At 32.0% G+C, this 27668-nt stretch overlaps 2 protein-coding genes and 1 long non-coding RNA gene across 3 annotated transcripts; 2 read left to right on the top strand and 1 right to left on the bottom strand.

Annotated features, from left to right (window-relative positions):
- Positions 1–214: 214 nt before the first annotated feature.
- Positions 215–2769, bottom strand: LOC122589445 (protein KINESIN LIGHT CHAIN-RELATED 2-like). Its single transcript, XM_043761738.1, has 2 exons — positions 853–2769; positions 215–566 (listed from the first exon to the last, which is right to left on the bottom strand). Exons 1-2 carry the CDS (start codon positions 2718–2720, stop codon positions 392–394), a joined length of 2043 nt encoding a protein of 680 aa, XP_043617673.1. The 5' UTR covers positions 2721–2769; the 3' UTR covers positions 215–391.
- Positions 2770–20404: 17635 nt separating this feature from the next.
- On the top strand, positions 20405–22625 carry LOC122587604 (RNA exonuclease 4-like). Its single transcript, XM_043759779.1, has 7 exons — positions 20405–20427; positions 20535–20686; positions 20772–20902; positions 20994–21205; positions 21780–21986; positions 22074–22154; positions 22256–22625. The coding sequence occupies exons 1-7, from the start codon at positions 20405–20407 to the stop codon at positions 22500–22502; spliced, it is 1053 nt and encodes a 350-aa protein (XP_043615714.1). The 3' UTR covers positions 22503–22625.
- Positions 22626–25720: 3095 nt separating this feature from the next.
- Positions 25721–26630, top strand: LOC122589613. The gene is made up of 3 exons (XR_006322292.1): positions 25721–26099; positions 26189–26246; positions 26364–26630. It is a non-coding gene; the product is annotated as an uncharacterized LOC122589613 (long non-coding RNA).
- Positions 26631–27668: the final 1038 nt, after the last annotated feature.

Here is a 27668-nt window from a genome sequence, read left to right as displayed (position 1 = left end):
CATCATCATCAAAACCCCAAAACCCTTTATTCGTAATCAAATATCAAATATGTCAGTAGACGAAAAAGAGATAGCACCTGATATAGTATTTGAAATATTAAAAAAGATTCCTGTAATATCATCATTGAAATTTATATCAGTTTCAAAACAATGGAAATCCATCATCCAATCCTCCCCATTCAGGTATTTTATGTTTTTATATGTAAAACTGATATTACTAAAAATAGTTACTTTAATAAATAATAAAAAATTAATATATGAATTACACTTTCAGGTATGTATGTATAAGCGGCTAATAGTGTGGTTCCGAAGTTAATTGTGATTTAGAAATAGGAAAAAAAAAAAAGGCTACAAAAGTATGTTAAACACAAATGTATGAAGAAGTGGCTGATCAGGCATCAAGAAGGAATTCAAGTGGCCGGGATCCTTTGCTCCGATCCCTGCCAGATTCCTTTAGCAGCTCGGCCAGCCATCGTTTCTCCTTGTCGACGTCTGGGTTTGCTGTTCCGAGTTTCTCCTCTCTCATGACAACAACATAATCCAATATCTCAATTGCATCATTCCACCTAGATATCACATTCAAAAGATTATTCACACAAACCAACAACAAATTATAAAACCATGTTATAAGTAAAATCTAAATAAAAACTTGCCATTCAAAAAGAAGTTAATCTTTATCTAATCATAATTAACACATTAATGATAGTTCTTGGTTTGACAAATTATTGGGGCTAATGGTCTGCCCAATCTGAACTGCATTCAAATTACCCAACTTAACCCAATTGTATTACCTGACCCACCTATATTACCACCTCAAATAAAACTAAATATTTTGATAAAAGCATAAAATACCTGCCCATTGCATCATAGGTACCAGCAAGATTGACATAAACCCCAAGTGTATTCGGATGATGAGGTCCGTATTCTGTTTCCAAAACGCTTCTAGCTTCTTCAAACAGATCAGCAGCCTCCTCAAACCAATTAATCTGCACACATGCTAGTCCCATTTGGTTCAAAGCAATCCCGAAAACTCCAGATTTCTTCTCCCCAGCAGCCCGAAACTTTGAAATGGAAGCTTCAAAGTAATCATACGAGTCAGAATAACTGCCCATCATGTAACATAAAACGCCGATCTGAGCCTCAACTCCAGCTACCGTTGTCAATTGACCAGGAGCTGTCCCGTAAGCCTTGAGTGCTTTCTTCAGTAAGTCAAGTGCTTGGTTTAGTTCATTCATGGACTCATAAATGGCAGAAACTTCAATAAGCCCATTTGCTATTTCGTCGCTTTGGCTTCCGGAAGCTGGCTTGATGTAAATACGTAATGCGTGTTCACAGTATGTTTCAGATTCCCGAAACTTCCCAATCTTGTTGTAAAGATCAGCTAAACGAACATAAACCGAAGCTACTGACGGATGATTCTCTCCTTTTGTTAACCAAAACACGTTGAGTGCTTTCTGATAAGTGAAAATAGCTTCATCATAACGAGCTAATGATAAATAAGCATCACCTATACAAACATCAATAGCAGCAACATCAGAATCATGCCCATTTGCTGACATGGCCATACGGGCCAACACATAATGCTCGATTGCAGCTTCATAGTTTCCCATTGAATCACAAATAAACCCCATAAGCCTCCGATCTGCAGCCTCTTCTAACGACTTACTCATTCCGTTCTTTCCATGTATGTCGATAGCCATTTTACATAACTTTTTTGCCTCGTCAAACTGCATAGTTTGAACATGAGCCTCGGCTACATACCTACACGTTTCACCAAACCGAGCATCATATTCACCCAAAACATGTTTCTGAATCTCCAAACCTGCTTTATAACAAAGTATAGATTTCTCAATATTTCCTTGCATTGCGTACGTATCACCTAGCTGCATACACCCTGCAAACTTAGCCAACGAATGTTTTTTTCCTTCTTTAATGTTCGTGATCTCAATCGATTTTTCAACAATGGGAATAGCTTCATCATACTTTCTCAAGACACAATACAATGCCGCTACAATATGCAAACACATAACATATTCCAAATCTGGTTTTTCAGACTGATAACTTTCAATAGCCCTCATAGCTCTTACTGCAATACTGAGTCCTTTATTTTGATCATCACCCGCTGACAATACTTCCCTAGCTTGCTTAAGTAAATATGGCCCAAGATACCTCGGGTCCTCATTTTTATTCAAATTCATTTCATTTTTCTTTAGGTTAACCCTTAAGCCTGACTTCTTCTTTGGATTTGGTTTTGGAAGCTTTCCAGAAGTCGAAGATTTAGCAGGTGACAATTGTCTCGTTTTCTTGTTCTTAAGTGTAGTAACATCCACCTCTTCTACTTCTTTTTCATCACTCGATACAGAGGTTTCCTTTTTCTCACCAACGTTTTCCTTTTTGCTAAGCTCGTCTTTTGCAAAACCGCCACCAGCAAGATAACGTAGCTCAGAATCAATTCTTGATTCCTGACCATATGATATAAAACTGAATCTTGAAGGGGATTGATCAGAGCTCTCCATTTCACATACATTGTCATATAGCTGATCAATAGAGTTGTGACTATTGATGGTTAAATCAATGGAATCGTTTTCAGGAGTGTGTGTGCTCAAAGGGCTTCTTGGTGAGATATGGGTGAACTGTTCTTTGTTGGAAATGTGGGGATCGTCTTGTTCGGTTTTGGTGCTTGAAGTTGAGTTTGGTTTCTCTGTTTCAAGTTTGGACATTTCAAATTCAAATATTTGTTTGAATCACAAATCCTTGAACCTGCAAAGAATAAAACGAATCAAAACGACTTAATATATAAATGGCTATACTTATGAACATATTCATTCAAATAACTTCACTAATTCAGATAAAAGTGTTATCTATTGCAACCTTAAATAGTCAGAATTTTGGCAAACATGTTAATGCTAAAACTTCAAGTTGCAATATAAGTACATCCTAACTCTCTGTTTGTTAGTTCAAATCAAACAATCCAATACCCCTACTTGAAAGGTACATCCAAACACCCCCAAATCAGGTGCACATATTTGGATCCCATATATATATAACACCAAAAAAAGATGCATTATACACGTAAATCACCGGCCATTATCTTTCACAAGTGTTGTAAGCCTCTGATTTAAGATTTAAGATCAAGACGAGTTGAGTAATATAATCGCTACATGGTCCACAAATTGGTCAAAATTGGTCAACTCGGGCTAAATTCGGTCAACAATGGGTTAAAATTGGTTTGAGTTCAGTAGTTAAACTATTGTGCTAATGTTGCTAATTATACTTCTGAGGTCCTATGAATGAGTATGCTTATGTTTCTGGTAATCTGGTCTATTTCTAAACATGTAATTTCAAGGCCCGGGAATTCGTGGACCAGTAGATCCAAATCCGGGTAGCGATTTTTGCAACCTTGTATTTCCTACACTTTCTACCAAGGAAATTTTTCTCTCAATCATTCCAACAAATCACATGTCATGCAAATGAATAAACACCCTAAGTAAACAATTTATAGTGAAATCCGAAAATCCAAATCACATATTTACATTTAGTTTCTGGTTTCTACAAACAGAATCATGCAGAAAATTACGTTAATATTATCATGCGAAGCGTTCATGTTAACATAGAAAGAAAAAAAAAAGACATAACATATTCATCAATTTTGAATAAAAATATCAGAAACTTAATATAGAATATAAAATAAGAAAATGAACCCCTACATCAAAAACATAATCTGTTGACTAAATAAAAAAGAAAATGCATAGACATTTTCATATAATAAATGTATCGGGTGATTGCAATAAATAGATAGAGAATTCTTAGAGAATTGATGTTTGATATGTAAGAGCAGTTACCATTCATATATTACAAAAAATGTAAAAAGGGTCTCACATGCACGTTATGAGGTAAACAAAATGAAGGGGGGAAAATAGAAGTTGATAATGACATACCGTTAATGTATTTGAAAATGAAAAAAAAAAAAGGAAGTAGGGGAGAAGGTGAAAATTATATTTTGAATATATATGTATTATATTGTATAGATATATTAAAAAGGGAATTGAGATTATATGAATTGATATATTGTGTGAAACGAGAATTGTGGGAGGTGGGGTGGACGGTGGAATTAATGTTGGAGACAACCACATGAAAGGGCAAGACTTAAAATTTTGTCACATATGACTTTTGAAAGTTTAAACTGCTCTCCTCACTAGCCTAGTGAGTTATTTTTTGAAAATGGCTATCAAATTAGTTTCCCAACATGGATTTCCCTTTTAGTCACTACTTGTGTTCCCCCTCTTATCGAATTCGCAGGGTAGATATTCTGTTTTATCTATACTCATGTGTAAGCCATTTTGTTCTAGAGCCTCCATCCAGTGCTTTAGTTTAGCTCCTTTGTAGAATCCGATACAAGCACGATATCATCGACAAATATCATGCACCATGGGATGTGTTCTCCCACATCCTACTCGATCACTCATGGGATGTTCTTTTGCATCATACTCAATCGCTTATCTAGGGTTAAAGTAAAATTTTATGGGTTAATGGATAATCCCTGCAGTAAGCTTACTACAATTGAGAAAAAATATGTGTTGTCCTCTAGGTTTTTAAGGTTTTGTCCCTTTGTACTATCTCGGATGGATCTTATGTATCTTTTTGGCACTTGTTTCCCATTTGAAATCTTTCAAATTGGCTTCCGTGAGACTCTATCACAGGCTTTATCAAAATCTTTAATAAAAAAAGATCATATGTAGATCTCTCTATATATCCCTTTACTTAGCCATGAGACTTCTGATAATGTCTATTGCCTCAGTCGTGGACCTTTCTATTGGTTCTCTCATACCCTTGTTTGGCATAAAAGCCTTATCTCGACCACTCTTTCTCATAGTTTCATGGTATTGTTCAACAGTTTAATACCTCTATAGTTGTTACACCTTTAAGTGTCTCCCCTTTTTTTTATAGATTGGGACAACCTCATTTAGTCTTGCATCTTTGCACGGAAAAGATCAAGGTAAATAAGTCTGCAAGCCACTTTTCCACTATTATGACTAGCGATGCCACAATTCAATCGATATTTGGTATGAACCTATTGCTGTGTTTTTTTGGAACACTGAACTTACTACTTTGTTTCTCCCCATCTTCTGTAAGTTCAATCTAACTTCATCTTGACTAATTGTCGTGTCGTCATCGTCGTATGTTGAATGGATAGTCCCGATTCCAGTCATCATTTGGAACTTTACAAGAGCTTGAACCATTGATGGGACCATTTACATTCGTTGTATCTCTGACCTTCCTAAAAGGGTGTCATATGGAGATGGGAGTGGACTATTACAAAATCGAGCATCTTGGTTCTCTGGTACAGGCGATCTCCGATCTTGACGTTCAGATCTATCATTGATCACTCCTAGGGGCCATACATGTTCTCCAACGAAGCCTACGAAAGGTCTCGAGGATACTCCTTCAAGAAATGGGCTGGAGGATAACTCGGTCCCAACATCAATATACACTCTCAGAAAACATGGATATTAAAGACCAATGCTTTGATGATTAAGGTCCCACAAATTTGCAGTCCCACGGATGTTGGTAGATGATTGTACATCGGCCACAATTAGGGAAAAAACTCTTTAGGTTGGGGTTGTTTTAGGGGTGGGTAATCGTGGACAGGTCATTGGCAATTCCCAGTTGGTAGAAGGGACTATTTTATGCCTTTGCAATGTTGTAGATGGGATTGTTAGAGCCTCCTTTTATACGTGAGGTTAACTTTAGTCCGATCTTTAGGCCCTGGGGTTTATCTTCAAGAGTTTCGGCTTTTCTTAATTAGTTTGTTGTTATCTTCTATTCATATCTATAATCTATAATGTACAAATCTATAATCTATAAACCCCTATAATACAAACTGGACATCTATTTTAAGAAATTTAAGCATTTTTTTCAATATCCCAAAAACGCCCCTAAATAACCCTAAGAACATCTTATCACACGGTCGTTTCTTTGTCTCTTTCTCACACACACAACCTCCATCTACACAAACATATACACATCGTGACAACACCCACTACACAAGACCTCCTTCATCTCCCGTCACCACCAGTGACACCATCTCCAACCGGCAACCCCCGCCACGATCACCACTCCACCATCTATGGCGACATGACCTCCAAGACTTCCTGTCGTCGCCACCACCACTTCATTATCCTGATAAGTATGACACACTACAACAAAACAGGGAGATACCGACAGAAAAATCTGTCAGAAATCTGTGGCTAAAGGCCTTTACAGACAGAATTCTGACAGAAATTTTTCGTCGGGAAAACCCTCGTGGGAAAATAAATTCCCGAAAGAAACTTTCAGTCAGAAACAATTTCCGACAAAAAATTTTGTCGGAAGTTTGTCGGTAATTCACCCTTATAATCTTGCATTATCCCGTCGGAATAACAAAATTACCGACAGAATTGTGACAGATTTCCCATAGAAATTCTGACAGATTATTATCTGTTACAGACAGATTACCGACAGATTGTTTTCCGAAAGAATATTTTTACCGATGCTTTTCTGACGTTTTTCCGACAGGTTTCAAACTACTTTTCTGACAGAATTTTACATAATTTCGACAGATTTTTTGGTATGCAAATTCCGTCAGAAACACTGTAGAATTTTCTTATTAATAACCTGCTGCTAGAAAATTATACAGAAACCATACATATTTGATATATCAAAATACCAACACCCAAATTGCATTTTACATTACAAGATACAGAATTCGTCAGTCGTACACTTGTTCAAAATACAATGGGATCCAAATTCAAAGTATATGTTAGTTCCAAAAGGCGAACAAGGATCAATACTAGGAGCTTATATTGATACTAACTTGATTGTGGCATTTAATTTGTCTTGCATTAACTTGGTAAAAAAAGGCCATTTGATCTTTCACTTTTTTTTAACTCGAGTTCCCTTTCTTTTTCACGCTCTTCCATCTCAGCCACCTTTAACTTCAATTCATTCGCTTCCCTCTCGGATGCTTCAGCTTTCTCTTCGGCCACTCTCTTCTACCTTTTGAATTCTTCTTTTAAATTTTCCACCTATGAAATTAAGAACATAATAAATAACAATTAGATCTAAGTTTGATATTTCCATCAGAAACATAAATGAAAAGAACTAAACTTATAAAACTAAAAAAAATATTCATAAAGCTGTTTAAAACCCTAGTGATCAAAATTTAAGGCCACATATCTAACTACAATAATGCAATATCCAAGTACCATGACTAAAGTTCACAAATAGGCACCACGACACAAGTTCATAAATAGCAAAATTGAAGCTGATCCTAATAAACATTTATAGCAAAGGTATAATGACCCAACTCACGAAAAGCAATCTTGTTTTTGGTTTAAGGTTAAGTCACAAGCTAGTTTAAGTAGGATTCACAGCCTGACTCTTACAAATATACATATATACGACATATCAGTGGCTTGATAAATAGGTAAAACTTGTAATGAGGCTAGGTTGTTACATAAAAACTTTTATAAAATGACTCCACAGAAACATAGATAGTACATAGAAATTCATACTCTGATCAAAGAAAAGAAGAGCACATAAAATTCTATTTGTTAGCAATGCCATGGCCTGTTGTTATTCATGAAGTACTTTAAAAGCCAACATATATGAGACTACAATTATGAGGTAATTGTATACACATCAGTAACCAACCAAGGTTATTAAAACACATGCAAGCATTATCTATCGCGAGCTTAAATTATAGTACAGGTCAAGAAATATACATGCGTAGCTCAACTTAGAATTAGTCATTAACTTAAAGAAACATTGCACAGATACTCATAAAAATTTCATGTATCACCTTCCGTACCCACATTGTACCTGTACCTGATGACCCATTTGGACAGTCATTGACTCGGCTCATATTTGGCTCAATGATATTCATTGTATAGTAAGTCTAACAAGAACAATGACTTCAAGGTATAGCCCAAACTTGTTAGACCAAAACACCAATTCAGCCACCATCACGAGCATTTTCTCTGGTCTTTAGACAACCAGATACACATACACACAATTATAACAGTTATAATTCTTCCTCGAGTTTCAGTTTCATGACTTCAAGGTGACCAAAACACCAATTTAGCAACTTCCTCAGTTAACCAAGTATAATATGCTACGAGCAACCTAAACAATCGACCCAAAACAAAATGCATACAGTTAATCGAAACAAAAGAATAGAAGGCAAATAACTGATCTCTTCATTAGAAGTTCCAACCTGGTTACTTCCACTCGGAGTACAATTTTGAATAAAGAAACAACAGGTTGTGGATTAGCCTCATGCACTCTTATCAAACAAATGTGGGTTCGAGCCTTTCTAGTGGTTCTCCTATTTTAATAAAAAAAATTAAACCTTTTTTTTTTTGTAAAATTCCAATATATCAAATTAATGAATATTTGTTTCAACAAATACAATAACGATATTTTAGGCCCGTGTCTAATACACGGTGATTACAACATTATAAGCATTTGATGTTAATTTATTTTAAAAATACAAAATTATGGAAAAATTTTGACATCATATGATATATTAAAATAGTAAGAATGAAAATCTTGAAAGAAAAATTTAGAAGTGCTATATAAATTATTTTTTAAAAATGAGATGTCATTACAATTTTCTTTTATTTATTATATAGATTTAGTTTAAAATTTAGTTTTTACTATTCTTATAGCTAAAAACTGATCTATATATTAAAACTAGTGCTCAAGCTCGTCCAATGGAAACAAAGAGAGAAACAAAAAATGTACAGTATATAATTTAAAAAATACATACCAATTCATCAATAAAGACCCCCTGTTGTTGAAAAAGGGGTCATAATTAACCTATAATGGACAACATACTAAATTAAAAATAATGAATAATAAGAATATATTAGATATTATTATATTGGCTATATATTAGATATTATATTTATTTATTATATTGAAACTATTAGCTAGAGAGTGTAAATTTGTGATTAAAATATATATATATAGTGAAAAGTTATTTTGAGAACCCTTTTTTTTTGTGAGAACCTTTGATAACTTTTCAAATTAAGCCCAACCGATGATTATTCTTTACATCAAAATTGTTTTTTGATTGTTTTTTGAATAACTTATGTGTAATTTTGAAGTTTATAATTGTGTGGAGGCATAAATTATCATCCGTTATACAATTATGTGGAGATTTGGATTCTTGATCACATGTGCACGAATATTGCTATGATTACATGTGATCGACTTGCATACATGTGATCATAGCAATATTCATGCATAAGTGATCAAGAATCCAAATCTCCACGTAATTGTATAACGGATGATAATTCATGCTCCACACAATTATAAACTTCAAAATTACACATAAGTTATTCAGAAAACAACCAAAAAACAATTTTCATGTATAGAACAATCATCGGTTGGGCTTGATTTGAAAAGTTCTCAAAGGTTCTCGCAAAAAAAGGGTTCTCAAAATAATTTTACCCTATATATATATAAATTAAAGTTTTAAGATATGTTTTAGGATACCACTATATGTAGTTGAGAACGATTTCAACATTTGCCTTATTAATGCCAAGGTCTCCCATTAAACAATTGTGAGGATATTATACAACTGTAGTTCGGGACAAAATGCTACAAACGGTATATAATCATTGTAATTTTTATAAATGTTATTAGCATAGGTGTCATGTTATACTTCTATTTAGTTCATACATGTGAATATAAATGTATAAATATGTATAGGTTTATATAAAGAAGTATATGCGTTTATGTATATTTAGAATATCGTTTCATTGTATATAAACAACCAAAGAGATTTTAAAAAGAGATTTTCTTTCAAGTACACTATATGACATACTTGTAAAATAATGCATATTAACATATTAAAAATAATGTTAATAAATCCCATACATCCTAATCATATATGCATTATGTATTTAAAAAAAAAAACAAAACAAAAGAGCAAAACAAAATCTGTCGGAATTTTGTCGGAAAACTGTCGCAATCCCGTCAGAACTCTGTCGGAAAAGTGACAATTCTGAAGAATTTGCGACAGAATGTATTTTAGGCAATTAATTGTTATTTTCTAATCGAAAATCTGTACGAAAGCCGTCTGTATTTTCCGACGGATTTCCGACAGAAACTAAATCTGTAGGAAATCCGTCGGTATTTTTCTGACAGACTTCCGACGAGGCGTTATATTTTATTTTTTTATTTTTAAAAGGTCATTCTTTCGGAATTCTGTCGGTAACTTTCCGACAGATTTTCGACAGATACTATAATTAATGTCTTTATTTGCTAGAAAAATTATTCTGTCGGAATTCCGTCACAAATTTCCGACCGAACATACTTTAAAAAACAAGAAAAATCAAAAAAAAAATTATGACAGATTTTTGACAGAGAGTTTAATTTCTTTGTGAAATCTGTCGGACTTTTTATATTTTTCCCACAGATTTTCAACAGATTTATTTTTAGTCGAAAATCTGTCAGAATTTTCCGTCGAAAATTAACAATTTTGTAGTAGTGACACTTTTTATTATTATTTTTTATTCTTACACATATATTTGAGGGTTTGAATAAATACCCGAACGGTCATTAGCACTCGACAATCTCATTATTTACTCTTGGTAATTAAACTCAATTAGAATAAAACATACACTTTTTTATGATTTTTTTAAATGTAATTATAGCATATGAATGTGTGAAATTTAACAATGATGTCAGTTATATATAATGGAACAAAAGCTTAATAATCTGTGCAATTGTTATATAAGATTAAAATCTATATTAGAATTTAACTATCTTGGTATTAATCTTTGATGTATTTCTTATTGATAGTTACTTGGGATTTAAAGGTGCAAAAGCTAAGGGTATAGGATTCGAAATTGAAGCGGTCCACGCTCTTCAAAGAGGACACAGGCAGTAGAGATTCATAATCTGTCTCAGAAGGTTTGTATTTAGTTTTGAATATGGTTGGCTAATCGAGTTTTAATCTACTTCTAACAAGAAATGGACAACTTAGTAAAAGAATCTGTATAAATATTTTAATAATATAAATACGATTTGGTCGATCATTGATAGCTATAAGTATGGTTCTTAAATTGATTTCGCTATGTTGTTTATGTTATAGACTGATAAAGCATTGATGTTGGATGAGGCAATCGAATATATGAGTGACTTATTTTTATATATCCAACAAGATTTCAGATTTAAGCAGTAGACTTGATTTATAACCATTTTGTTCAACCATATATGTCTATATTTGACACCATTTTTTGTAAAAATTGTGAAGCTTGGTTACATTTTTGAGCTGAAAAAGGGAAACTTTGTTTGGTCTTCATTGCGAGTATTCTACTATATACAACTCGTGAGTTTGTTCATACATTTACACAACAACACGGTACCACCACACTTATCCCCTTTTTTTAGAGGTATCGCTGCAACGCGTGGGCATCCATCTAGTTAGAGATTATTATGAGTGAGAAAAGATATGGCCAAATCCCGTATTATGAGGGACGAATCTAACCTTTGGTAAATTGTCTTTTGTACCGGAGATCCTATAATTAAGCATCTTTCATGATTAGTTTTCGTTTCATAGGGGGATATATCGTCATTACTAAAAATAAAAAATAAAAAAAAGTTCTTACAAATTATAATCGCAAACTTAATCATTATATCTTAGTTTTTCATTTGTGTCAAGAAAGAAAAGGAGGAAAAAAAACAAAAGATGAAAACATAAAACTTAACATATTATATATATATATGGGAACCCTTTTTTTGCGAGAACCTTTGAGAACTTTTCAAATCAAGCCCAACAGATGATTGTTCTTTACATGAAAATTATTTTTTGAGTATTTTCTGAATAACTTATGTGTAATTTTGAAGTTTATAATTGTGTGTAGTTATCATCCGTTATACAATTACGTGGAGATTTGGATTCTTGATCACATGTGCACGAATATTGCTATGATCACATGTATGCAAGTCGATTACATGTAATCATAGCAATATTCGTGCACATGTATCAAGAATCCAAATCTCCACATAATTGTATAACGGATGATAATCCATGCCTCTACACAATTATAAACTTCAAAATTATACATAAGTTATTCAGAAAATAATCAAAAAACAATTTTCATGTAAAGAATAATCATCGGTTGGCCTTGATTTGAAAAGTTATCAAAGGTTCTCGCAAAAAAAAGGGTTCTCAAAATAACTTTTCACTATATATATATAACAATTAATGAAGCCTTAGCTATAGTAAACTTTGGCTTCTTTTAAGTTTAACCCTATGTTGTTAATACTTAAATATCGGTTATAACGGTCGAGGACCGATATTTGATAAACCGATTATAGCGGTGATATAACGGTGTTATAACGGTGATTATAATATTATGCAATATATATAATTTCCAATATAATTATCACTTAACACTTAATACTAATATTAAAAGTCAAGCTAAAAAGTATTTGAAACCAGATAGAGAAGTGTATACAAAGAAACTGATGGATTACTTGAGAAGTGAAGACATAGAGGAGAAACTCTTCTTTGATTGGAAAATAATAGTCGGACCTTTTTCTTCGTTTTATGTTAATATTAGAGCTGGAAAATTGGACTTTTATTTATTTAGGATTGGACTATTAAATATCTATTAGTTTTGGGCCCAAAAAAAAGAGTAAAAAGAAAAAACCTGTATTAACACCGCTAAAACCGATATTTAAAAACTAAATATCGGTAAATACCATCGCTAATATCGAAACCGTTATTTTGACCGTTATTATGACCGGTATTTTTAGGGAAGGACCGATAACCGACATACCACCGTTATTAACAGCATAGGTTTAACCACATAATTATTAATCTTTTGATCTTGGCCACAATCTTCAAGTGTGCTTAACTATAATGACTTTTTTGACTTTTTAATTTTATGACATAACTTTTAAAATTTAAATTTTGCCACAAAACTTTCATCTTTTAAAACTTTTACCTTTAAATATAGTAAATTTTTTGACTTTTTAATATTACCACATAACTTTTCAAATTTTTAATTCAACCATAAACTTTCATTTTCTTTAATTTTTGGTTTTTAACTTACAGACTTATCCCTATTTAAGGTAGAGAGGTTTATATCTTTAATAAACTAAGACATCCGGTCTTGTAAGGCATCATGATCAAACTTTTAACCACTGCCTCCAAATGCAAGGGTGTTAACATGTCCAGGCGCACAATAAACTTTTTATTTCTACCACATAAGTTTTTTAATTTTACCGTCTATCACAAAACCTTTCATCTTTCTTAAAATTTTGCTCATAAATACAGTAACTTTTTTTTTTGATTTTTTAGTCTTACCGCATAAGTTTTCAAATCCTTACTTCAGGCACAAACTTTCATCTTCTTTAACTTTTGTCATTTAAGTCGCAGTCTTACCCATACCTAAGGTACAGAGAGTTATATCTACAATAGACTATGACATCCGGTCTTATAAGGCATAAAGATCAAACCTTTAACATCTATCTCCAGATGCAAGGTTATTAACATATCAAGATCTGCAGCAAACCGCGGAGTATAATAACTAGTTTTAAGTTACTTGTATTCTTTTTTTTTTGCTCATTTAGACTGGCTGGATATCATGATGTTGATGTTGCACGAAATTTTATCTCAATATTTGAAGAATGTTCTATGCGCTATTAATGCGCTAGGAAATTCGTCAAATATGCTGCACATGGAAATATCTTATTGTGATTTTGCTTCTTTAAATGCATTATGATGTGGTCTTTGTCATTGTCCTTGTCATCTTGTTGGTAAGTCGCATACATTGTGTACATGGTCCCCGATGATGAAATTTTAGTGGTGAGAAGAACCTTTGTCATTTATCTTTCATTTTTTTTTCTTTCCCATTTTTTATGTTATTTTTGTAAATCTATAGGAAAATGATCTTAATATCAGAACGATTTATTTATCATACTGTACTATTTTAATAACACTCTATACAAGCCAGTATAGCATATATGTGATACATATATCAATAAACATGATACGAACATCACTTCCCATTACATAATATTGTAAGATGACACATTTTTTTCAGGCTTTATAAAATGATATTGATAATTGTTATATATTTAGACTTTTATTTATGTGATCTTATATTATGTGCATGTTTTAGAGAGTCTTTGAGATTGCGTTATAAAATGATTATCTCATTATTACGTTTATAAAACGCAAATAATATAAAAAAAACGTTTTTATGAAAAAGTGATTATTGGCTATGAAAACGCAGTTTTGGAGAAGCATGTACCAGCATGCTTTTTCAAAACGCAGTTTTGAAAACACATAATCTATTTTGAAAAATTAGATTTTGTTTTGTAAACGCAATACCAAACAACCCCTTAGTGTATTATATTTATTGTCAAAGTAACTAGTCTTTACTTAACTCCTTTATAAAAATTCTAATCCCTTTCTATTTTTAAAAAGATATACAAAACAAGTTAATTTGAAATGACCCGACCCTTAATAAATCTCACTTTTGGAAAGAGTTATAAGTAATTATTTAAGTTTCCCTTAAACTATATCTTTTAAGAAAATCTTTACAAGCACCTTTACATCAATTACATAGACATCAATCTACACCACTCGACAACGCCACCATCATTTCCATCCTCGCCTGTCGCTAATACCACCATCGCGTTGTCGCCGCCACCACCACCAAATCACTGTTGTCGCATTGCGAGCGACTGTGTAGTTATATATACATATATATATATACACACTAGTGTTCAGGCCCGTCCAATAGACGGCTAGTCTCAAAATATATTAATTAAAGCTAAAAAATTGGAATTCAAATATATTAAATAGATATACCGAAATCAACTTGGAAATTGCTAGCTGAATAGCCACTCCATCGGTCAAAATACTCTGAAAATTTTCCGTACATTCACCATTGGCCGAGCCATGTATGATAGTGCCCTGCAAATAGCAAAAAAAGAAAATGGAAAAAACTGGTAAGTTCTGTTAGTGTGTTTCTATATATTTAATCCAATTTTAAAAAATAAACCACAAACAAATTAACCATAAGAATCGAATAAACATCTTTGCATACAAATCCAAAAAAATTATTCAAGATAAAAAGGAACCCAACCAAGGACATTCCAAACGTCAATCAAATGATTTTATCGGCTAATGCAAGAAAGATAGGGAAACAAATTGTAGACAAAAAAAAAGTCGAGTCAAAAACCTTGCAAAGCCAACACCTGTTGTGTTAAACATAACGTGGATCAAACGGTTTTATTTAAAGGTATTATTTAAAATTGATATCATGTTTTTCATAAGATCTGAAGTATATCTGTTATACAAAAACTAAAATGATGAATTGTTCCACCATGCTAAATAATCATACTAAAACATTCACCATCATCTCAATATGTAGCATTTTCCCCTGATAGAATAATAGCGGCTAAAAAATTACACCATTAATGAGCTAGTTTCAAAACAGATTCAAAATAATCGTCGATATATTAAAATAATCATAATCTTACTCATAGCAAAATTCGACTTTTTATCTAAAAGCTTATAGAAAGATATAATCGTAAATCTTAAGTATACACCATTAATGAACTACTTTCAAAACGATATCAAAATAATCAAAGTCAATATATTAAAGTAATCAGAAACATACTCATAGCACATTTAGACTTTATATCTAAAAGTTTATAGAAAAATATGATCGTAAATCCTAAGAGTTAATATAGGTTACAAATACAAAATTTAATATATAATATTTAGATTAGTTAAGTCATATATCACAACTTAATTAATACAAAAGCTAAAGAAGGAACATACTAAAATTAACTCCATATAAATATTAATTCCAGTTTACCCTTTTTTTTCAACTTTAGTTAAATAAAAAATTTACAGTTTCTTATATTCTAAAAGTGTAAACTATATAATTTGAAAAATACATACCAATTCATCAACAAAGATCATCTCGAACGTTTTGATATTATTCGGGTTGTTCCACTCCGAAACAATCCATACATGCACCACACGGAGTCGTAAATGATGGTTAACATGTGTTGGCTTAAGATATTCAAGATAAATTAATGTGGTCATATTTTTTTTTGTTGAAGAAAAAGCCATAACAAACCTCAAACTAAATTAAAAGAAATAATAACAATAACATAAGAATTCAATGTTAAAAAATAATAATAATGATTAATTATGTGCAAAGTATATAAAAAGAAAAACCCTTTTGTAGTTGATCGTAGCTTCTTCTTTTTTGTTGTCGTACGTGAGTTATATTATAGATTACCAATAAAATCAAAAAGTGTAAATTAATTATTTTTAAATTGGGTGAAATTGTAAATTGGTGATAGAAAACCAAAAAGTGTAAATTAATTATTTTTAAGTGTAAATTGGTGATGGAAAACCAAAAAGTATAATTAATTATTTTTAAATTGGGTTAAAGTGTAAATTGGAGATGTAAAATCAAAAAGTGTCAGTTAATTATTTTTAAATTGGGTTAAAGTGTAAATTGGTGATGAAAAACCAAAAAGTGTAAATTAATTTAGATTAATATTAAAAAAATTAGAGGATTAATAAGAATGGAGGATTAGGCTAAAGGAGGAGTATTAGGGGTGCCAAGTGTACCCCCAACCCCTATTTTAATTATATATATATATATATATATATATATCGATTCTTTTGAAATTGAAATGACACATGGGATAAGCTTTTTTATTCTTCATATCTCGAAAAGAAATGAGATTCGCTCAGCTTATTTCTCCAATTTGACTCAAGTTGGAGAAATCTTAACTATTCAATGAAGATCAAGGGTTACGATTCAAATATCATCTTTAAATCTTAGTCCATGATTTTTCTCTAAGGGTCAATATTACCCTAACATCTCATGTTAGAGATAATTTGAGAGAATACTTGACCCATAACTTAAAGGTCATATGCTTTAATGTGGTGGAACTCACTTAAATCATCAAGCATATGCAACGCTTGGGTTTTGAACTCTATAGACTCATGCCACCTAATTAATCAGTATATAACGCTCGTATACACTTTGGATTATATTAACTCATTCATTTTTTTCTCTTATAAATAAACATATATAGTTTAACCCAACTAATTGACACTATATTGATGAAACACGCAATTCAAATAGACCCGTTTGTAAGTATATGGATCAAACCTGTAACATCTATACATGCACACATAATATGAGTCATCAATAAAAATAAACTACCATGAGCCCTAGATACAATCCTTCGGATTAACTAAAGATCAAGTCGAACCTTGTCATCTAAATATTCGACTTATATCATAATTCTTGCTGGTCAAAAAACATAAAAAGTGTATTCAAATGCATACAACCTTAGATTGTTTAATTCATTAGATTATCACTCTATAGTTTGATAGCAGCTTCACTCTTCCTATTAACATCTACTCAAACATTTACCGCTAAATGTTTCTATCCGCATATGATACTAAGCCGCCGGTATGGCCTTCTTTCGGCCTTGCAATACCTAGATTCCATTTGTTCACTTCATATCTGAGACCAATTAAATTTTGGTCTAATTGACGTTCTTACAGGTAAAAAGGTGAAACAGATAAAAAGATAATGAACTGGACCCAATGACAATAGTATCCATACAAAGAAAAAAATATGCTGTACCTTTTTCAGAATCTTGTTTACATGGGTATAACTTAAAAGCTAGAATCTCCTTTGGGCCCAGTGTGGTCAAAAGTTCCAGCCCATTCAACCCAGAATCTCCATATATCTTTCTTTCGAAAAGTCCTCATTTATATTCAAGGCTCCCCTGTATGCACCCATGATAGTTACTACACAAAGAATTCTAGACCTGAGGTTCTCAATAGACTGTCAAACCTGTCCTACGATGGTAATCTATTGGTAGGGACATGCAGCATAAAAGTTGAGGTTAGTGATTGAAATCCCACCTCACGTCCATTTAATCACAGAGTTGGGTGACTTACCTTCCTCATGTTGGCTGTGAGACTGCTTGGTAGGAGGACGATAATGAATTGGTTATCCATAGGACCATTCGTAACCATTCACTTCTTTCACAGACACTTTTTCTGCCACATCAGCATCACCTTCTCGCCTCATTCACTCTCTTTTTTTCCTTAATCGTTCACCTGCCATTTGGACCCCACATTACTCAATTTGATAACGCACTATATAGCCAAACACTCAAAATAAAAAATAAAATATAGAAAAGTTACAAAAAGAAATAGGAAGTGAATTAGGTGATAGTCTTCACCTAGCCAAGTATCACCTACCTTTCACCATGTCCTTCTAAGTCCTAACTCATTAACCCTTTCACCCACCCCTTTGGTCCCCCATAGCCTCTTTAGTTAGCCTTTTCACTTAGCCTTTAAGAATGGTTTTATAAATGCTCAAACCAAATTCATAATTTCAAAACTGACGCATGAGATTCTTAATAATAAAGTTTTTGCATCCTGCATATTATGGAGCCTTTTTGGTTAGCTCTGGCGATTATCAAGCTGAGAAACAAATAAAATAAGAATATATGAATTGACCGGGCTTCATTTTTAGTGATTCCTTGCCGCCATGGCCTATAACTTTTTAACGTGTCATTTTGCCAAACCTAATAATAATACACTTGTAAAACTAAGTATCTTCGACATGTTAACAACCTCCCACTTATATCATTAACCCAACTGCTGGTTAATCCCGTTGAGGTTAATTATCTGCATATATATGAGGTTATTATGATTAGGTCCTGATGTTTGGCAGAATAACACATATAAGTGAGGTTTTAATCGACTTTTCACGAAAACTATATATTGCAAACACCCCTATTAGCCAAGTTTTGTTATAACTTGTGAATTAAATCCTAAGTTTAGTAGCAGAAGGAAGTCTGTCCATGAAATAATAAGAAAATTTAAAGTGAAAGATAAGATAGGAAAACTATAGTATTAAAATAACACATCTATTGTAACTCTTTTATATCATTCAAAGAACATGATAAATTTGTCGTTATACTTTATAAATGTGAGCATCAGTCTATCTCCGTACTTCAATTTTATGAGGTGCATATCAGTTCTTCTCAAAAAGAGATATTTGAGATACATTACATAATAGTGTCATCATATACCAAATGTGACAATGAAAAAGTTGACATGTTAATAGCCTAGATGAATGATACAGAAAGACCGAATGAAGCAACATAAGATGACATGCATCAACTGACCAATCAAATATCCCGAGTGGTATCCGTCTCTTTATTCTTTGACAAATGTAAGCACATTCATCTACTTAAAGAGAAACCAATAATTAATCAGAATATATCCAATCTGATGTACTAAGGAAACTAATCTTGATCAAGGTAAAACTGAAACCAGAATATAAAAAAAATTTCAACAAAGCTAGAGCTAAGACATCAATGAAAACTAAACAGATGACAAGAAAAACATGTGGTTAATTGAAAGAAGAGGAAAATAGGAGTGTCTAAAAAATATGAGAAATAGTAAAAAAAAAAAAAAAAAATTGGGTATGGGTATACACGACCCATTTTATTTATTTTACCTATTGGTCCTAATATCATAGGCGACCAAACGGCCGTCCCCTAATTACTAGAGTGGCCTGGTTTAATAGTTCCATGTGTGTTAAGCTGGAAGCATAATAGGCCTGCACCAGGGAGCTTTAGCATAGGGAAGAAAGGAAGCCCATAAGCTGTTGTTAGACTTGTGTTACTTAGGGTCTTAAATAGTTAAACTTATAATATAGTATATAATTAAGTAGGTATTTTGTTGCATAATCTGTATACACCTATGCTGTTTTAAGAAGACGCATTTTGTTATAACTGCTCTTATTTTTAGATATATTTATGTCTCGGGTCTTATCAACCGGAGAAGCGATTTGCACACTACCAACTTTTTAGTACACCACCAAATGTGTTTTATAGTGTTATATTGTACAACATTGTAAAGCACGTTTGGTGGTGTATTGCCAAAATCTGGTGGTGTACACACCACCATGGGAAAGTTGCCATACACAGACACATGAGCTTGGAATATTATTGCAATATACAGAAGCATTAAAAAGATGAAAAATATTCTGTAAAGCCTAGTGCTGAACAGATTTTGCAATGAAAGTTTTTTGTTTTCACATAGCAGGCATATGCGATGAAGATTCGGAGATGGATACTGAAGTATGCATGGTTACTAGAGTAAATTGGGTCTCAAGAATCAATCATTTTCGATGTACTAGTCTTTTCGTGGTTCGGAAATGCTATAAATACCCAAGAAATTCTAGCATTTCTTCCTCAAGACCACTCAGCTTCTCCTCCAAAATACACATAGAAATTGTGATTTAGTAATATCAGAATTGATAGGACAATGGATCCTTCTGAGAATCAAAGGTAGTAACAATAAGAATAAAAATAGATCATTATAAAAAAACAAACTAAACACACGAGTTCTTAAATTTATTATTATGCTTAACTAAAACATGTGGTTTCTTGGTTAGGAACAAGTGTGCAGCATGCTATAGGCAGTTTAACAAAAAGGAGCATTTGGTGGAACACATGAGAATTTCATATCATTCAGTTCATGAACCGATGTGTGGAATTTGTGGAAAACATTGTCGGTCATTTGAGTCTCTTCGTGATCATCTCATAGGTACTATATTATACTGTATATGTTTTAAATACGTTATGTGGATCAATACACATATACACTAACCACGCTCTGATTCCATATACAGGACCATTGCCAAAAGCTGAATGTGAAAGGGTGTTTAGAGACCGCGGATGCACCTTTTGTTTACACATCCTTAGCAGCCCAAATGCTCTAAGGGTTCACCGTGATAGATGCCAATTATCACGTGGAAGTAACGTAAGATCATAAATCCTCAAACCTTAAATTTTCTGTATATTGTTTTAAGTATTCTAATGGATATCCTGTCTATGATTTATTTATTGTTTAGGGCGTACTACATCGATTTGCTAACTTAGGCATCCAAGACGATCTGAGAATTGATAGTGGATATACAAGAGCAGTCGCTCTTGCCTGCAAAATGGTTGGTGGTGGTAGTGATGGTTCTTTAGATCAATGTGCACGGATTTGCATTATCGATGAATACGAGAACATTCTATTTCATACTTATATCAGGCCACTACTTCCTGTCACAAACTACAGGTAATTTCTTTTTTTTTTCCAACGCTCTTCTTATAGTTTGGGGGCACATACTTAATCAACTAGGACTGCAAAACATTACATATAAGCTTGACTTGTTAATTTGTCATCATAATTACATAAGGTACCTACATGGTACATAGGGTCCAAAAAATCCAGATAAATGGGTCTCGAATCAAAGAAAATCAAGTCAAGTTTAAGCTTGAATATATAATGACAAAAGTTTGACTCGTTTTCAGTATTATAACACTATGTTGGACATGGCTATGTTTGGCAATATAAACTCCGAGTTGGGTTGTGACTAGGGTCTGTGGGCTATTTTTCCAGCCTATTTTGAGAAGCTTTTATTTTAAAGACCTTTAAGGGTTTTTAGAAGTAGCTTAAGGCTGCAGTTTTCCTTTTTCACAATACCATTCTAAGGCTAATTTTTTATAGGGGCTTGTTTTTATGGGCCTTAAGCTACTAAAAGCCCCTCAAAAAGCCCGTTACCAAACATGCCCATATATATATTTACATTAAAATCAAGTTTCTTCAAGCATCTCCTCTTCATATCACTAAAGTATGATACAATTCTCAGGTATGAGAGCACAGGCATACGACCAGAATACCTCAGGGATGCAATGCCAGTGAAACATGTTCAAAAGAAAATTCAAGATTTCTTATGCAATGGGGAACCAATTTGGAAGATCCGCCCAAGAGGTGGGAAAGCAAGGATTCTCATAGGCCATGGTCTGGATCATGACATGAGATCCCTCGAACTAGATTATCCTCTCATAAAGATAAGGCAAGTACTATATCATCTATTCATGTAATTAAACATATACTCACTACATGATTGCGAACTTATTATGCTCTTCATATTTCTTTAAAGGGATACCGCACAATATCCACCCTTAATGAAGACTAGCAAGCTTAGCAACTCACTCAAGTACCTAACAAAATCATATCTCGGGTACTAATAGTCTTTAACAGGCTTCAACATCTATGTTACTTACATTATTGGTGTACTCAAAAGTATGTCCAAATGTTCATGATGGATATCTTCTCTTGCAGCTATGATATTCAAAACGGGATACAAGATCCATACGATGACTGTGTTGCAACAATGAGACTTTACAGAAGAATGAGATCTCAAGCTCATAGAGTGGAGGAATATCCTCTTGCTACAGATTCCCAAAACAAGGGTAACTTTTCTTCATGGCGGCAGGGTGAGCTTGAGAAGATGAGTCCTCATGAACTGTTGGCAATCTCAAGGACTGATTACTACTGCTGGTGCTTAGATAGTAAAGATGTGTCTTGAATGAATATATATGGCTCAATTGGGCTGACTAATTTATAAACTAGTTAGATATAAATGGAATAAACATGGATATATATCCATGTATCTTTAGATGATAATAAAGAGATTATGCATAATACTTAGGACAGCACTTTGGTTAAGATTCTAATTACTTTGTATGCTATATAATTTGAGTATGAATAAATGCATCTTCATTTTCTAAAGAATGTTTTTACGAATTGCATCACACGCTTACACAAGTTTGTTTTTTTAAGATACAGTTCTTAAAATAATATAACCAGATATGACATAAGGTCTGCAATATATGTAGCTCTAACTCAAGTTCAAAACAAAAACGGAAATGACCCGTTATCGGCTCCCACCAACCGGTTTTACTACCAACATGAGGAAAGGTAAATCACTTAATTTAACACTATGATTAAAAGGACACGAAGTGGGATTTAAACATTTGACTTCTGCTTTTATGCCACATATCATTACTGAGTACCAGATGTTGTTGAAACCATGTTAGTGTGACCATCATTCATCATCTATCCTTCCTAATATGATCACTACTAGAAAACTGGGCTTTACCGACGGAATTACCGACGGGCAAAATTCCGTTGCAATTACCGACGATTTACCGACAGATATAACGTCGCAACGTAGTTAATGAAATTTCAGTTAGGTTATCGACGGATTAGCGACAGATTACCGACAAAGAAAACTCCGTAGGTAATTCGTCGAAAAAATACAAACTTCACCGGCGGATTAGCAGATTTCTAAATATTATTTGAAATTTTTTATTTTTAAACAAAGTTCTATGTTTACCGACGGATTACCGACGAATCAATATATTAATTAATTTAGATTTAATACTTTATTTAATAAATTTCATTTTTAAATAAACTTTTATATTTACCGACGGATTACCGACGGATTTGATAAATTAATTAATTTGGTTTTAATACTTTATTTGACAATTTTTATTATTAATTACAATTCTATGTTTACCGACAGATCACCGACGGATTTTAAAATAAATTAATTATTTAAAAATGTCCGTAGGTTATCCGTCGGTGATAACGACGGATTACCGACGGTTAATTTTTTTATTTTTAGTTTTCGCTTTGGTACTTAACTTTCTAGCTTATATACTTCCTACATATTAGAAAAACATACAAATACTAATTATAGCTTGTTTATACTCACAAAACTCCTGTTTTTCGTCGTCACACATTCTATAATTATTCTTAACTTGAAAATATTCATCCTTGACTATCGTAACCATTTTAGCATCCTTTTTATGATACGTTTCATCAATGATCATAGTATATAACATAAAACAACCACTTTTCATATCTGCTTTTTTTGTTGTTTGTTTGCTGGCCAAAGTAACATTTGAATTATAATACAATAGCAACACCAAACTATAACTTTATTAACATATTATAAAAGTTAAACAATTTCTAATGTTTTTTTTTTATGTAATTTAGGTTGAAAAACACAAGTTTTTAGATTTGAAACTAAAAGGCAACTGAGCTAACCTCAATCGACCAATCACAACCTTCAATTTATCAAAATTAATTAAATCAACACATGTTTATATTAAATTTACACTATTTTCTTTTTTATCACCAATTTACACTAAAAGACATAATTATATACACTTTTTAGTAATCTATCACAAATTTATACTTTAACCCAATTTATGCTCTGCCACTAAGCAGGCTGGCAGAGAGGGCACCAAATGCTTAAATAAGATAAGAACTATGTGCTTAACACAAACTGGTCCTCCCTCTAAAAATAAATTTCTACACTTTTTAGTTTTCATCATCAATTTACACTTAACCCAATTTAAAAATAATTAATTAAGCTTTTTTTTTTGTCACCAATTTACACTTTAACTCAATTTAAAAATAATTAATACTTTATTGCATAATATTCATCTAATAACAAAATATACCTAAAAGTTAGAGATGTTTCAACACTTGGATTAATACGAATTAGAATTTATATATATTTTTTTATTTATATTATTTTTATTATAAGACTTATCGACAATAAAGTATTAAAAATATAAATAATATAATAAAATATAAAACAAAACTAACGATAATATCAATTGAATATATTCAATATATGTATTATATCTCACATATACGATTTCATACAGTAATATATATTCATCTATTCAATTGAACCCTATAAATATAAATTGAACCTTACAAATACAATCAAAATACGCGAAATCATTGAAAACCCACGACATTTGAAAAGGTTTATATAAAAGAAAGCCTACTACATCATCCAACCTTGATATGATTTTGTATTCATTTTTTACATTAAAATATCTCAAATGTTTTATAAGTATATTTTTGCAAACCTATAAGTATTTTTTTATTCTATATATTAATATTAATTCTTATATTGATAATGTTGTAAAACTTGTGTATTTGACATGAGTCTACTATAAATGTGAATAATGTAAATTGTTCTAACGTTTATGACAAGTAAAAACCATTACCTTTTCTTGTGAAAAATATACTTTAAAATCCCAAAGCTATTTTTTTTTTTAAGCATGAAACCTTGATATGATTTAACATTCAATAATTACATTTAAATATCTCAATTTTTTTTTAAAATATACTTTTACATTTTAACGTATAAGTATTTTTTTGTTTCATATATTAATTCTAACATTAATAATATTGTAAAAGCTGTGCATTTTACTTTTGATTTAATAAGTCTTTTTAGCTTGCATATATATTTACTTTGATAATAATCTAATCTTTATAACAAAGTAAATCCGTGTATTTGACACGGGTCTGAAAGCTAATTTACATATTAAAATATATACGTACGATATAATAATACAATTTTCAAGATATTTATACATGTGTTTTAAGTTTAGGAGATAAATAACACAAACACTTGTAAAAAAAAAAGTATAATCTTGTAAAAATAAAAAATAAAAACAACGTGTCTGCCTTTCAAATTTTGTAGTTTTGTTATCACAAAATCATAAGCTTTTAATCTTTTGTAGTTTTATTATTACAAAATCATAAAAAAAAAATTATGTTGTAAGACTATCTTGTGGTTATTTGGAAATGAAAGTGACATTCTAGAAATTCACTTTGAATTTTCACCCCTGCCTCTTAATTTTTCATTTTCATTTCATTTCCCACTAAAACTTCCCTCATGTATTTTAGGCAACTCTAGTCCACATATTCTTACTTTCAAGATTCATGAAAACTTATCCAGTTATCTTCATTCTCACCATCACTTTTTCTACACTAATCTTTTTCATCCTTTGTAACCTAATAAAACCCACCAACAAAATTCTTATCTTAATAAAACATTAATGAAACCATTATTAAAACCTCGACTACCTCTTCACTATTCTTCAAAGTATGTAAACAACAAAACCACCACCAAAACAATCCAAATCGAGCCAACACATCGATGTTTAAGTTCCTTTTTAGTTATATCTATAAATTTTTGTTCGTTTTTTATAGATCTAAACACCCATCTTTATTTGTTTTGTGTAGATCTAAACAGTATCGTAAATCATGGCCGAAGATATGAGGTTATGTTGTTCGATCCACACTAAAAGAGGTAACACAACCGATCTTTGATGATGTATATTGTTATTAAGTTTTTTTCCATATCCACTTGAAAAGTTCTTATGTTTTTTCGTTTATCAGATTGTTGGACTAAAAAGCTTTCATCTTTGTAAATGAAATATAAAAAGATTGTATATAGGTAATGTTTGTCTAAATTAAAAACAAGCAATTAATTTCAAGTTCTATTTTTATTTTTATATTTTGTGATATTTTACTTGGGTTTGTAATATTATTTGGTTTAATGTTATTGTTTCAGATCAGAAAGAACAAAGAACAAATCTTGGGCTATTGATGGAAAAAAACATAAGAAAAGGCAAAGAGTTTATAATTTTGTATGTAGGTGTATAAATTTAGAATGAGATTCATATTTTGATTTGAATTGGGAATTTTGTTGCAATGTTTGTTTGTAATGGTTATTTTATAATTTTGATTTCAATTATATATTTTGTTGTGATGTTCGTTTGTAATGGTTATTGGTAAAGAAGAATTAAGAGAGATTAATGAATGTTTATCTTAATCTTAATAATTAACTAAGATTATTTCTAATTTTTTTTTTTGTTTTTCAAAAATTATCCGTCGCTAACTTGCTTGATTAACAAATTATTTCACTTTGGAAAATACTTGCAGCGTCGGATTACCGACGGATGATTCTGTAGGTAAAATTTGAGATCGGTCGCTAAATCTGTTGGAAAATATTACCGACGTGGTTTTTACCTACGGATTTTTTTCGTCGGTAATCCGTCGGAAATTGTCGTTACCGACGGATTAACGACGGATTTGACCGTCGGTGAAGCCCAGTTTTCTAGTAGTGGATACTCCGTAAGAAATTTGTCAGAGAGGTAATCCCTTCTTTCTTGGAAAAGGTGCTTTTGGTGGGAGTCAAATCTGTAGTGATGACTATGCTTAACAAGCTCCTTTTAAACTCAAGTACGAAGAGTCGATAGTGCAATTCTTGACAGTAACATAAATCCCTATTTCTAGTAAATATTTAATGTGTGTATAAAGACATACTATAGGGTTTCCCATTAGGTGTTTGAAACTAAGAGGACTAACAGTGCACACATTAAACACCAGAGGGATTGAATGTGTAGATACTTTCATAATAAATAGAGTCATTTAATTTAACCCCTAAATAAAAGGTTAATCAAATAATCACACCCTAATACCCTCAATAAATTTGCGTTTGTCTTCCTCTCTGATTTTGGCATAACTCTACTTCATCCCATTATATTAAAATCATCTTGTTTTGGGAACCCGAAATTAATAACAATCATGGTTAATGTTGTTACAGGTTCAAACATTATCACTTGAATCGAATCATGTCTATTCCAACAGAAGTCAATTTATTTCGTTAACTTGCCTTACGAAAGAGAATATATCATTGAAGTAGAGCATTTAATATAAATTACAGTTTTACTACATGATCACGATCAAGAAACTATGACATACATACATCATATATACAGATAGGTCATAGGGAGAAATAAGAATCAATATGAATACCTTAACTGAATGTCTGACCAACAATGGCGTGACTTCTTGGAGAAATCGATCGGGTTAG

Source organism: Erigeron canadensis, chromosome 2 (genome assembly GCF_010389155.1).
Source record: "Erigeron canadensis isolate Cc75 chromosome 2, C_canadensis_v1, whole genome shotgun sequence".
Taxonomy (NCBI): domain Eukaryota; kingdom Viridiplantae; phylum Streptophyta; class Magnoliopsida; order Asterales; family Asteraceae; genus Erigeron; species Erigeron canadensis.
Note: the sequence above shows the minus strand (reverse complement) of the source record. Positions and strands in the feature narration are given on the sequence as shown.

What these genes read in the sequence shown, in the direction of transcription:
- LOC122589445 (XM_043761738.1), bottom strand. Translation starts at nt 2,720, where the DNA reads ATGTCCAAACTTGAAACAGAGAAACCAAACTCAACTTCAAGCACCAAA. An exon ending in ACCTATGATGCAATGGGCAG is followed by an intron (nt 567 to 852) that starts GTATTTTATGCT and finishes TGTGATATCTAG; the next exon opens with GTGGAATGATGCAATTGAGA.
- LOC122587604 (XM_043759779.1), top strand. Translation starts at nt 20,405, where the DNA reads ATGGATCCTTCTGAGAATCAAAG. An exon ending in TCTTCGTGATCATCTCATAG is followed by an intron (nt 20,687 to 20,771) that starts GTACTATATTAT and finishes TTCCATATACAG; the next exon opens with GACCATTGCCAAAAGCTGAA. An exon ending in AATTATCACGTGGAAGTAAC is followed by an intron (nt 20,903 to 20,993) that starts GTAAGATCATAA and finishes TTTATTGTTTAG; the next exon opens with GGCGTACTACATCGATTTGC.